This window comes from Melozone crissalis, unplaced genomic scaffold, assembly GCF_028551555.1.
Source record: "Melozone crissalis strain CALT ecotype California unplaced genomic scaffold, PUWL_Pcris_2 ptg000027l_1, whole genome shotgun sequence".
In the NCBI taxonomy this organism is placed as follows: Eukaryota; Metazoa; Chordata; class Aves; order Passeriformes; family Passerellidae; genus Melozone; species Melozone crissalis.
The window spans coordinates 17,947,636-17,960,414 of record NW_026535805.1 but is presented as its reverse complement, the minus strand read 5'-3'; the positions used below and the strand labels follow the sequence as shown (position 1 = coordinate 17,960,414).

General features: G+C 36.2%; 1 protein-coding gene across 6 annotated transcripts in view; it reads left to right on the top strand.

The window, feature by feature from the left end:
• Positions 1 to 12,779, top strand: part of STRN (striatin) — a 61,845-nt gene that overhangs the window by 25,093 nt on the left and 23,973 nt on the right. For all 6 annotated transcript variants that reach the window (XM_054279251.1, XM_054279250.1, XM_054279254.1 and 3 more), the window contains one exon: positions 11,218 to 11,353. In XM_054279251.1, coding sequence (XP_054135226.1) covers positions 11,218 to 11,353 — 136 coding nt within the window. The remainder of the gene's footprint in view (positions 1 to 11,217; positions 11,354 to 12,779) is intronic.

The following is a 12,779-nucleotide window of genomic DNA, read 5'->3' as shown; positions in this document are numbered from 1 at the left end:
TTTTTTCCTAGTTTGAGATTAGAGCAATTCTAACTAATTGTATTATATTAAGCAATAAGTATGGAAGTAATTCTTTAGATTCAAATCTGGAAAGCACCATAATTTTTTTTTTTCCAGTTGGATGGCAGCACTAAGTCAAATCAAGCCTCTTTTGAGATATGATTGCTAAGTGTTTAGAAGTCAGTGTTGTTTCAAGTTAATGGTTTGTTTGTATTGCTGGACACTTTACTGTGTAGGTTGCAGGCTTCGCTCTTCTGGTCTGTGCTGACTACGACATGATAAGCTATATAAGAGAAGGAATTTATTCGCTAAATCTGAAAAACAAAATCACTCATTACATTCTGAGTCCGAAAAGTTTTTGGTTTTCTACTGACATATGTAAATGTGACTGAAGTGTAAGGTACTAATTTCTGTATTTTAATATTTCTAATACTACGGAAAGTCAGTCAAAGACAGTAAAAGCTTGTTCTCACTCTCTTAAGTAATGCTAAAACGTAAGAGGTGTTTTTCCCATTTTCTTCTCTTTTCCATACAGTGTTAAAAAAGTAAGTTAAACTTAACTCTAAAAGCTTCAGAAAAACAATCTGTTCATTCTTGTTTAAGATACTGTAGTTGCAAAACTTGAAAAATAATGAAAATTATGCAGTATTGTAGGAACAGTAGATGAGGTAGCTATTTCCAGTAGTAGCACAGCTTTCCTCAGAAATCACTTTTTTCCTTTTCTATATTAATGGAGCAAAATTCAAGACCTTTATTTTCTAAGACCTAATACTGTTGTATATACATCCTATCTTCTAAAAAGCTGATAGCTGCAGCAACTTCAGGCCAACAAGTTACATAAGGGCAGAAGTTCATTGTTATGTAATTAAATATAATGCTGTGAGATGGAAAACTTGAATGTGTGAGAAAACCTGCAAGCTACTAAAATATATTGTGTTGCTACATAGTTGACAAGTCATGTCATTTATGTACAGCAGCTTTGTTTGGAAGAACAAGGAATGCTTGATAGCTCGCAATAACAGTTCTGGTTTGATTTCTGGTGAAGGGGAAGTGTGTAAATAACGCTTCTCCTCTTACACTTCAAAATTTATTCTTGTGTATTTACATAGTTTTGAAGAAGGTGAATGTGTGTATAAGGTAGTTACTTGATGGATGAAATACTGGGACAGTGGTTTTAATATAGCAGTTTTTGGATATATTTGCATTTCTCTCCTATCTGCTTGGTTTTGGGATAGATCTGACATTAGGTTTAACACTTTGTAGTTTACCCTGTTGCTGAGGATATTCACTGATGGAGAAAAAATAATGCCCTTCCATTGTGGCTGTACTAGCTTGTTAGCTGCAAGGCTGGTCAGGCTGTACACTTTGAAAAACTGTTCTTGCATGTGATGGCTGAGATGGCAAACTGCATTATAGAGCTTAGGGATGTGTTTTGATAAGATAATGAACAAGAAGGGACTCAAGGGCTTTACAGTGGAAAAATTTTCCAGGGTTCTTGTTCAACATGGTCATGTTGAACATGGGTGATTTTGAATTTCTGGATGTTCACTGCCATCACCCTCACCAGAAGGAAAAAAGTCAGGATTTTACTAGAATTCCATGATCAATCTAAGTACAGGACTGCCTCTCAATGCTGTGATTCTTCTGGGTGCTTCAGTCACACTTACAGAACACCTCTTTCAATTTTTCTTTCAGGAAACATTCTGTGGCTTGCTTCCTGGCAGAGACTGCCTGTTATTTAACAGCTATTTCATCTTGTGCTACCTCAGTGTTTCTGTGACATCTGGCACTGTTCACTTTCTTCCAACTGCATCATTACTTACCTCTGAGATTTCAAAGTGCAGCTTTGTGGTAGATGCAAAATGAGAAATAAGCTCATAAGCTGAAATAAGCTGTTACCTGCCTCATGTAATGCCAGCATAACTTCAGTCCATATAGAACAGCTTCTCTTTGGAAAGTATAGCATTGAATAGATTACACAGGTCTAAGGCACATGGATGTTGCTCCTGAACACAGGATGCAACTCCTGAACTCAACAGAAATTTTTAGTGAGTGTTTGAAACCCTAATTCAATGCTTTCCTGCCTGGTTGGCAGAACTAGGAAAAATTTAGGTGACTCAGCTAAATTCTGGCCTACTGTTGACAAAGGTGCATCCTTTGAAGCCATCTCACCAATGCTAGGCTGCTTACTGTGAGGGCAAAAGGACTGGCCCTTCCTTTAGCAGCCTCTTGTTATTCCTTGTGTTCATGTAAAGTGAAAAATGGATTTGGGCTGCAGCAAGCTTTTACAGTTGGAAGGAATGCAGTGAACAAGTGTCTGCAGTTTGGTAGTGGTAGAAGAGGAAAGTTATGGTGAGAAATTGGAAGAAGAAAAACCAAACAAAACCTTAGTGCAATTCCAGAAAGTTTGAAGTTTAAGGACATATGAGAGTGTTTGCCAGGACCATGAGACATTGGGACAGTTGCAAACTAAAATGCAGACTGAAGACTTTCAGTGACTGTATGGGTGCAATAAAACTCTTCAGAGGAGAAAGCTTTGCTGTCTATCACCAGAGAAACCTGTGAACTGCTCAAGCCAAGGCAGTTTGGTAGAGTTTCCTGTTCAAAACATATAATGAACATTGATGTCAAATATTTGCTTGCAAGTCTGAGGACACTGGTCAACCTGAAGATGTTCTAGTTACATTTGAAGAGCAGAGCACTGGGCAGAAGGTAACACATGAAAATGGATATAGGCCAACAAGGAATACACATCTGTTGAAGTGAGAAAAGACAGCTCATAGCATTTTTAATCTGTTTGGTCTTGGAAAAACTGCATAACATGCACCCAGTTGAATATGTGCATTTTTAGTCTGTGTTTTAGTTTAAGTCTGTGTTTTAAAAAACTGTTTACATGGAGTGAAAAATGTGAGAAGCGGAGTGCAGGACTGAAGTAGAGACAAACCTTGGGGTTTCTCGATACGATAAAGACAAATCAATAGGAGTTTGAAAAGAATGTGGGTGGATGTGATTAAGATAATGTACAATAGAGGGGAAAATGGTACCATGAAAAACAGAAGGAGTATGGATTTAATGATGCATTTCCAGAATAGAAAAGTGGAAGGCACACTAGCTTTTAATTTCCTTAAAGATTTCTCCATATAGCAGTGTAAATTGCAGAAAGAACAGATTGGCTCAACTGCCTTCTGAACACTGAACACTTGTGATAAATTCCAAAGAAAGGAAAGAGATGGTATTTGATGCTTTTATGCTACAATATGGTTATCTCTTTGAGAGGAGAGAGGTAGTAATGGCAATAGGAAACAAAACTTCCTTTATGTTTTCATTATTTGTTTGATAGCCAACCAATGCTTTCTTAGTGAAATGAAAGTGGTGCAACACAAAATAAATGAGTATTGCAGAAAATTCCAGGGAAAAAATGAAGAGCTGATCTACTTCTCGACACAGTCTGTTTTTAGCACAGTTTTTGTGTTAGTGTATTCATCTGTGCATAGTGCTTTTTTCCTCAGAAAAACCTCTGTGACTTGCTCAGACTGTACCTCTGAGCACAGTGGAAACCCACATGTTGCTTTTTTTAAAATATATTTTAATGCCTTTGATTGTTTTAAAGATAATACCTGGCATTTTTCCTCTGACCTTGGGGATGTGTGAAGTGTATACTTCATGGTAGGTAAGGAGGATGTTTTTCCTCTGTTCAGCTTACTACAGCTTTTACAGGTTTTTAAGTTGTTACAGCAGCATTTGCCTGTTATATGTTTTATCTTGTTGTCTGTCCTTTATACCTATTTCAACAGCTGAGGTTTGGACTCTCAGTGTTTGGGGTACCAACATTGAGTTGAGCCTTTTTGTGGGAAAGGCTAGTGAGAATGTTTGGGGTGATTATTGTGAAGCTGATGATGTTTGCTTTGGTATGTAGAAGCATATGATGGTTAATGTAGTGCAAATACTTAATACAATAATATTTAGTTTCAGCAGAGGATATGTAACTTGAATTCTGCTAGGCTCTAGTTATTTTAGAAAACTGCTGTCCAGTCCCTCATAACCTCTCAGCTTAGTTTTCTATGTCCTAAATTATTGCAGTATTTCTTCAGAGAAGTTCCCCCTCCTTTGGAACAGTGATGAACACACTACTGTTGTCTGACTCTGTTTTAAGCCAAATCAGTTTCTCTTCATCCTTAGGTGAAATAGCCTCAGACTTTGTGTTACCAGCTGCTGCATGTTTGGCCAGACTTGTGTTCTTACATTGCCTATTTATTTGCTGATGTACAGATCCTCTTGAAAACTTTAGCACTCAAGAAAGACATCATGTGGATTTTGAATGCACCCTGCAAGATTTTGAATCCGTAAATGAAATGTTAATATGATAACGTGAGCTAGATATAGTCCTGTTTTCACTTATTTCATGGAATTTTAAAGGGAATCAGTTTTCAGTTTCTTCAATCAGCTCACTTGCATTGCAAAAGATAAGTACCACTTGGCATGACTGGACTCAAAAATAGATACTAAAATAATAACCTCATAATAATGGTTTAAATTCCTAACACTTGCAGTGAGAGGGTGCTTTCCCCCAACAAACTGAAACAGAAATGAAAGCTGCCTGCAAATGTAGCTTGTAGCCTTGAAAACACGCGAGTACTTAAGTATCTTTAGTTCATTTATTACCTCATTTTTAGTAGCTTTATCTTACTGAGTGAAACCTCAACAGTCAAATGAGTTTACCTTCTTGAAGGTGTGTATTTGACTACCATTTAGTATGAGTGGAAGCAAATATAATAAAGGAATAGAACTGGAAAGGAATGAGGAAATACCACACTGATGTGTGTATATATATGCATAGATACAAATGTCTATATATAAAAATGGTATAGATTAGTTCTTGCTAAGGGGTTTGATCATTAGAACTATAAATAGCCAATAGAAACTTCTTAAAGAAAAATGGTCCTGAGTGACGTATCAGTCTGTCTCTAAACTTACCTGCTGCCTTTTCTTTTCTTATTGAATTGCCAAGGGCTTCCACTGCCTATACTTTACATGAGCAAAATGACATCAAACCTCGGCATTTCAGAGCAAATCTGAAGACCATTTCAAAATTAAAAATTTTGAAAACGTTATCTTTCTGATATACAACAAGTCATTCCGACTGACACTTCAGTGAATGAGCATCCTTGTATACCAGAAGACCTTAGTAACTCTTTTGCATCTCTAAATCCTATTAACGCTGGCCCAAGTAATGAAAGTGCTGCATACTGGCTGATGAATGTTGTTTGTTGACTAGCTTATAAAATGGTTTATTTGGGAAAATACCTCTGAATTTATAAACCTCAGGTAATAGCTGCCATAAGAAAGATTTCCAAAATAGTATGCAAGTAGAGGTTGAATTACAAAAAGGAAAAAAAAAAACAGTAAAAGGAATAAAGCAAATAGATTTTGGAATTTTTTTTTTCACCTTTTTTCTGTTTCTCCCTGCCTCCATCTTGCAGTGACCTAACAGGCATTTCAAAGGTACCTGATTTAGGCCAGATTTGGATGCTTTCAACAGATGCACTAAAGTAGAAAAAAAAAACTCAATAAATTGGGTGTGTTTTTGGTGAAGAAAGAGGTACAAATGGACCACACATTTAATTGGCACCATTCTATGGCTTAGGAGTTTGAGAGAGGGTTTTTGTCAATGTCACATAAGACTCACAGTACAGAAAGAATGGGGAGAAAGAGACAAGTTGTGCAGTTGGAGAGAGAGAAAAGCAAAGAGAGGGGAGGTGAATGGAGAAATAACTTAAAAGAGTTACTCTGGTACCTCAAATATTAGGGTTTTTTTTATTCTCTATAAAACTTATTTGTTTGATATATTATAGTTAGCTGACTAGATTTGGCAAGAGAAGTGGTCCTTGCTTTTTAAATGTCATTCCTTTGCTATTCCAATTTATATGCAAACCATTTTGTAAGTGCTGCTTACCAGTTGTAATACCTATTGCACTAGTTCTTGCATTGTGTGGTGTGACTTCATAGGAGATTTCAAAGGTTGTGACAGACTGTTAGCCTGGCCTGTGTTCATTGTGTGTAAATGTTGATGATTTTAACTGTTCTGTAGTTTCTATAAATTATTTTGATTTTTTCTGTGCTGCATTATGAAAGATTTTACAGTGTTGAACATCTAATGAACTGTTCTTAAAGGCGCTCCTCATTGAATTTGCATGCATTTATTTAATGAGTACAGTTTGATAGAATTTAACTAGCCACATTGAAAAAGACTGTTTTAAAACATGTGATAACTAAATTCTGTGGGGAATTAATAAAACTTATGAAGACTATGCAGTAGCTATTTGGATAGTAGTAGGAAACTGAACCAAAGAAAATGGCTCAAGAAAGAGTATGGTAGAACGGCTCTGAATCCTGGGTTGCAACAGGTTTTTTCCAGCTGTACAAGCTCCCAGGAACGCTTCTCAGCCCAAGCTGAACTTGTATTTATTTAACTTTATTGTGGTATTTCTTCCTGCTTCTGAATTTATCAATAAAATCCTAGTTTTATTTAAGATAACTTGTGTATGTCTTGGATAAAATAAACAAACAAAAAAGCCCTCTATTCTTTCCTTTGATGCTGTGAGTAGGACTGAGGCAGTTAATGTTCTTGTGGTTGGACAGTTCATGGGAGAAATTTGAGATTCTCCCTGGACATGGCCACAGACTTTCCAGGGTTATTATCAACAAAAGAGAAGGTAATGATAGAAATGTAGAGTGTGTTAGTTACAACGAAAATACGTGTCTATAATGTGACTTTAGTCTAAGTTAAACTTGACTTTGCAATTTGAAATGTTCTGGATCATGCTGGAAGCTCAGAAGGTATCATCAGCATGCTGTTGTAGTTTCCACAAAAGAACTTCATCTTGCCTGTAGGTTATGGCTTCTGCATTTCACTCACTAAGAAACAGGATTTATGTTAAGATCATGAATATTAAATGTTGAGAGCAAATGTGTTCAGTCTGAGCTATACATTTTTTAAAGCTGGCAATATTTCAGTGTCAGAACCAACTGGATTTTTACACAAAATGCTTGTCTCAAGGCATGTCACTGTTGGGCAGAAAAGGAAGAGTTGGTGTTATGGCCTGCAGAGCCCAGCAAAGCCAGGCTTTCTTTATTTAAATAGTATATGTGGAATATGCACAAATCACATTTTTTTGATTTCATGGGAAGATACTATTATTTTTAGTCTTAAAGGGGCCAAGGGGTTAACAAAATTTGAATAATTGAACAGCCTGTAAAATACAAATTGGGATCAGATTTTCACAGTCATCACAGCTGCTCAGAATTCTGTCAGCTTCTCCTGAGGAGGAAAATACTCATTTGTTTTCAGTTTCATGTTCTTTTAAGGGATGTACATACTTCAGTTGCCATCCCATTTGTAAGAAGAATTTTGTGTTTTAAACAGGAAAACATTTGTTACCTTGGGAATCAAAAGTTCCCTATTTCAGGAGTGATATTCACAAAATCTGTGTGCTGCTCATCTATTGTAGTAAGAAGGAAAACCCAGCAGCATTAGTCTAGCTGTAGTTTACCTTCTGGCAGTAGTTATTGTTATGCCCATGAGAAGCAGTTAGTCCTGTTGTACCTCATTGTGGGTAGGCAGGAGTGGCAGGGTAATATCTCTGCCCCAAAGAATTGCCTGTCTGCCTGGATAAGGCTGCTGGAAAGGAGGATGTAATGGACAGAGATAACAGTATGTGATAACAGATATGATACTGTTGAAATGATTTTGGTTGGTTGGTTGGCTGGTTAGGAAGTGCTGAGTCACCTGGGACGAGACCATCAAGGAGAGAAGACAAGAGAACAGCATGCAAGAGTGCTGTTACTGAGGAAGGAGCAGTGGGAAAGAGATTCAGAACAAGCAGCTGGGGAGCACAGGATTGAGGGAGGCCCTGCCACAGTCTGGCTGCTCTGTGCTTTCTGCTTTGGCAGGTTCTATAGCTTCTCCTGCTGTCTGAGGGTTCTGGTTCATTCTTCCCCAGCTGGTTTTCTTTAGACAGTATGGCTGGGGAGGAAGGAAAAAGCTGCACGGAAGTTCTTGCACTTTGAAAATTATGTTCTTCCTTAAATATATTGTGATACAGGACAGTCCGGAAGAGAGGAATTGTCCTTGTTGAGACCTTTTTAGGGTTTTTGATCTCTCTTTATTTGCAATGGGCCCTGAACCTTGCCTCACTTCTGCTTGTAATACTACAGTTTGTATCAGTCCCCACTTTTGGAGCTTGATTCTATTGTTTTCACTCATTGATTTTTTTAAAAAATACTCGAAGCTACAAAAGCCCTGAAAATGTCAAATTGTGTTTCTTTTTCTAAAATGGAATTTAAAGTTATTTATTTTACTACCCTATCTCTGAATATATTTTTGGCCCTTCTGCTTTTTTAAGTTCCTTTGTGAATGACCCCCTAAGAGAAAAAATGAAAAAAAAAAGAGAGATGGAAAATTAATGAAGCAAGCAAGCTTGAAATATCCATCAAATTGCATAGCATAAATTAGCTAAGGCCAGACATTTTTCTTGAATATATTTTATGTTCTTCCAAAGTATTCACGCTGCCAGCATTATCCAAAATGCATTGTGTTCATATTCTGCTAAAGGGTGACAAATAGCTCAAATTATTAAATCACCTTTGATTTGACTGCTAAAGTTTATTGGGGTACAGTATAGGAAATCAGCCTGTGTGTCAGCTTGAAACTATCTTCCTGTAGAGCCCTTGGATAGTTTAAATATTCTTTCTCTTCTATTTTCTTTTTTGGTTTTTAAGAATTATTTTATGGAAGTTGTGTCTTAGCACAAATAATCTTCCATGGCACTATGCTGACTGTACATTTCTGTACTGTACAGGAGTTTTGAAATACATGATAAATAAGCTACCATGTTTCCCAGTGCTTGAGATACCCATTTACCCCTGCTCCCCATGTAAATGCAGATACGTTATTATGTATATATATATACTGCCCACTAAAATGTGTAATAATTAATAGGACAGTTGAAATCAGAGCAGTTAATCAAGAAAAAAGATATAACCTCTTTTGGTAGTCACTTTGAACTTCAGTGAGAGAGAGCCAGATTTAAGAGCAAATGAGTACAGAGCCAAGTCTGGTATGATTTACTGCAAATACTTGGACCTGTAGAAGGATATCTGTTTCTTAATAGTAAGGTCTCTTAATTAAAATTTTATAGTCCATTTTTGGTGTTAGTTCATATATTGCTGTTTACCTGGGGTATGTCTGATAATTGCTATTATAGATATCAGCCATAGTGTTTCTACATGGCAAATACAGAGGAAAAAAAACTCAGTAACAGTTGTGGTTGGATGATTTAGTCAAATACAAGTAGACACAGACTCTCAGAATTTGCTGAAAGTCAAGAAGTTAGTCAAATGAAGCACATTACAAGTGTTGTCTTACCAAGATATTTCTGTTGGAAACAGAAAGGCAACTATACCATAGGATTTCTGTGAAAATGTTCATTGTTACTACAGATTCATGAGGTGTTACAGGTTGCCAAAGTAGTGATTACTTAAGGAAAAATAAAGATAGCACAGGTTGTTTCCAGGTTTGTCATAGAAATGAGGGTCACAATACTGCTGGAAGCAGGACAGATTTGAAACTTGCTTAAGATTGTTCTTAGATCTAAGTTAAGATCTGGAAAAGCGGAACCACTGTTGGAAAAAACAGTGACCATGAAAACATAATGTACATGGAGGTATATTATATATATTATGAGGCTGCTGTGTATGCAGAATTTCTAATGAAAGTGAAATCTCTGTTGGCATTTTTGGGTTGTAATGGTGAGTAAATGAAAAAAAAGGTAGAGTAACAAATTGTCTTAATGAAATGCAGATATACTGGGGCTATGAAGAAGCCACTTCTGCTGATTGTTGTCATGTAAGCATAGAACTGCTTGAGCAGAGACTTTGCTAAGAAGGAAGTGTGCTGCTTATTGTGCCTTAATGCACATCAAAGCTTTTGCCCTTGGATGCTTCCTGCAGTAGACCTTTGGAAAGCGTTATGACGAAACACTGGAGTAAGTGGGTGATGGATGGATGATCAGGTGCTCACACTGCAGGGGGATTGCAAGGCCTTACTGTATAGGTGTGTTAGCTGATTGAACCTTTTGAAATGCTTAGCAGAAGCAAGGCACTTGCTGGTACTAAGGGTGACTGCATAAAACAGTTTAGAGCTGCAATTCTGAAAGGAGAGGGGGGAAACTTCTGCTGTTTCAGTGGTTGTGAGAATCAAGATGACGTGCATTTAGTGATGAACTATGAAAAACTGTCTACTGATTAAAGGTAAGAAAACAGTAAAGCTTGTCTTCACTGCTTCAAAGCCATCTAAAGATTGTACCAGGTTTTACTGGAAGGAATTGTAACAATTCAGGATGAATGAATTTTGTTTGCTGTATCTTTCAGGGGTTGATGGAGAAGTGCATCCTTCTGCATAGTAAACACAGATCCTGTTAATAATTTTAGGACTGCTTTATCTGTACTTTTGTCAGAGTTTTAGTAATTGTTACAGTCCTGTTTCTTGGATTCTTCCTCTTCTGTTGTTAGTATAACAACCCTTATGCTTCCTGTTCTGAGGCACTGCCTAAATTTCTGCCAGCACAGTCATAATTTTACCCATCTTCATCTATTTTCTTATTTGTTTAATGTAAATTCAAATATTATTTAGTCATAAATGATATTTTCCCATTATATTCTTTTATAGTGGCATATTTATCATGTCTTAAAAGCTAATGAATGATAGATCTAGAGTTTGGTGTTTCCCAGCAAGATGAGGAACATCAGCTAGCAATAGCAAAGTTTTCCTGTACCCTGATGTACATGTGGGAGCTCAGCTTGGTAGCTGTGGCTCATGTCCTTGTTGCTGAGGCTTTCAGTAATGGCATAGCAGAATTGACGTTGTTTTGGGCATGTGTCAAATGAATGTTGCTTTAAAATGTTTTTCGAATAAAAAATTGAAGTCTCTGTCCTAGTAATGGCAGCCATACTAAGAATAATTGTTGGTTCTAATAATACACTTTATGTCTATTGTTTCTTTGGCCACAAGAATTTTAGCTGTTAACAGTCCATTTTTACTTGTAGGCTTATTTTAGTCTTATATGTTGGACATAATAATACAGAACAGCTTAATAATTGCAAAAGAAACTTCATTGTGATTTCTTTTCTCTCCTGATGGTGATTGTTGTTGTTGTTTAGGAAACCTGAATTGACTGACTCTGCCTCTCTGCTAGAGACCTTCAAATTTCTTGAAAATGCAGCTGCAGACTTTAGTGATGAGGAAGATGAAGAAGATATTGAAGGAAGAGAGAAAGCAATCATTGATACTGCAACAGTGAGTGGAAAAATAATTGAAAGTTACGAAGAACAGAAAAAGTGAGATTAATGAGGTGCCTATAAGCAAAGTATATGACTGTGTATGTACACATGCAAATCATTAATGCATCTTTATGATGTTCTGTCCAAGCATGTGTGCATAAGAGGAATTATATATGCATTTCTAAGTTTTTGCATACAAGTTATGCTTTGCCATCTTTATTGCTCTGAGTTAGATTAAATTTTTCTAAAATTGTCTCTTTACTATTCCATACTGACTAGTATTTTTGATAGATACCGGAACACAATTTTTAAGGTATCATTGTCCTTTTTTACAGTTCTCAGCTTAGTTTGAAGGTATTGTTCATAACATTGCGTGTCAATAATCATTCTTGAATATTTATTAAAAAATTAATGATACTTAAAATTACTTGTAAAAATTGTATTAGATTACAAAACTAAAATGCACTTGTATTTATAGCTTGTGGAAGGAAGAACTTGTAACTGGAAGAACTCTAATGTAGTGAAGAAATTTTTTTGTTTGTTCAGTCAAATGCCTTAACCTCACTCATGATCTATACTTTGCTATATGATTTATTCATATGATCACATAGATACATGCAGTCAGTACTCTTCTTTAAAATTAACATTTATTCAGTGAATTGTTTCCTAAAAATTGAAGCAGATAAGAGATGATGGATGTGATTATTTTTATGGTCAGTTTTAAGAATTAACACTAAAAAACATGAGTTTTAGGGAATTTTTAAAGGGAATCTTTTCAGATCTTTCCTGTCATTCATGGACTGTGAACTAAAGTCTGGGACTCTTCTGTTAAGTCTTGTGTAATACAGTTCACTAAGCCTGCTGAAGAAATGAAGTTTGAAGTTTAGAATTGCTTCAGGTTTAGAAATTGGCTCTCTGTATTTAGAGGAGATACAATCAGTCATCCTCATGAGCTGTGGGATGTTGGGCTATTTACTGGAGTCTTTACAGGCTGACCCTTAGCAAGGGTCCAAGTCAAAACATTTTGATTAATGTAAATTTTCAATTTCTGTAGAAGTAAAAATTGTGGTATGGTTTTCATTTATCATGCATCAGCTTACCAGTTGGTCAAATAACTGCAAAAAATCTAGTTCATTTTGATTATTAAGGAAAAAGTAAATTTGTGGAAAACTAGAAGTGAAATTCTTCATTAAATTGTATATTCTTTTCTTTTACCAGAATTTGCTTTTGAATCTGAAAAGGAAATTCAGTTTAAACATGAAAAGCAACATGTTTAAATAGCAATACAATCTAAGAAAGCATTCAGGATGGAAAGACTTACAAAGTCTAAGAAAATCAGCTCTTGTCAGTTGTGGGATTTGGAGTTGGTTTATTTGTTTCCTGGAGTTGAGGCTTGGTCCACATAGAGAATGATTTCAGAATTGAAAGTGAGCTATTTTCAG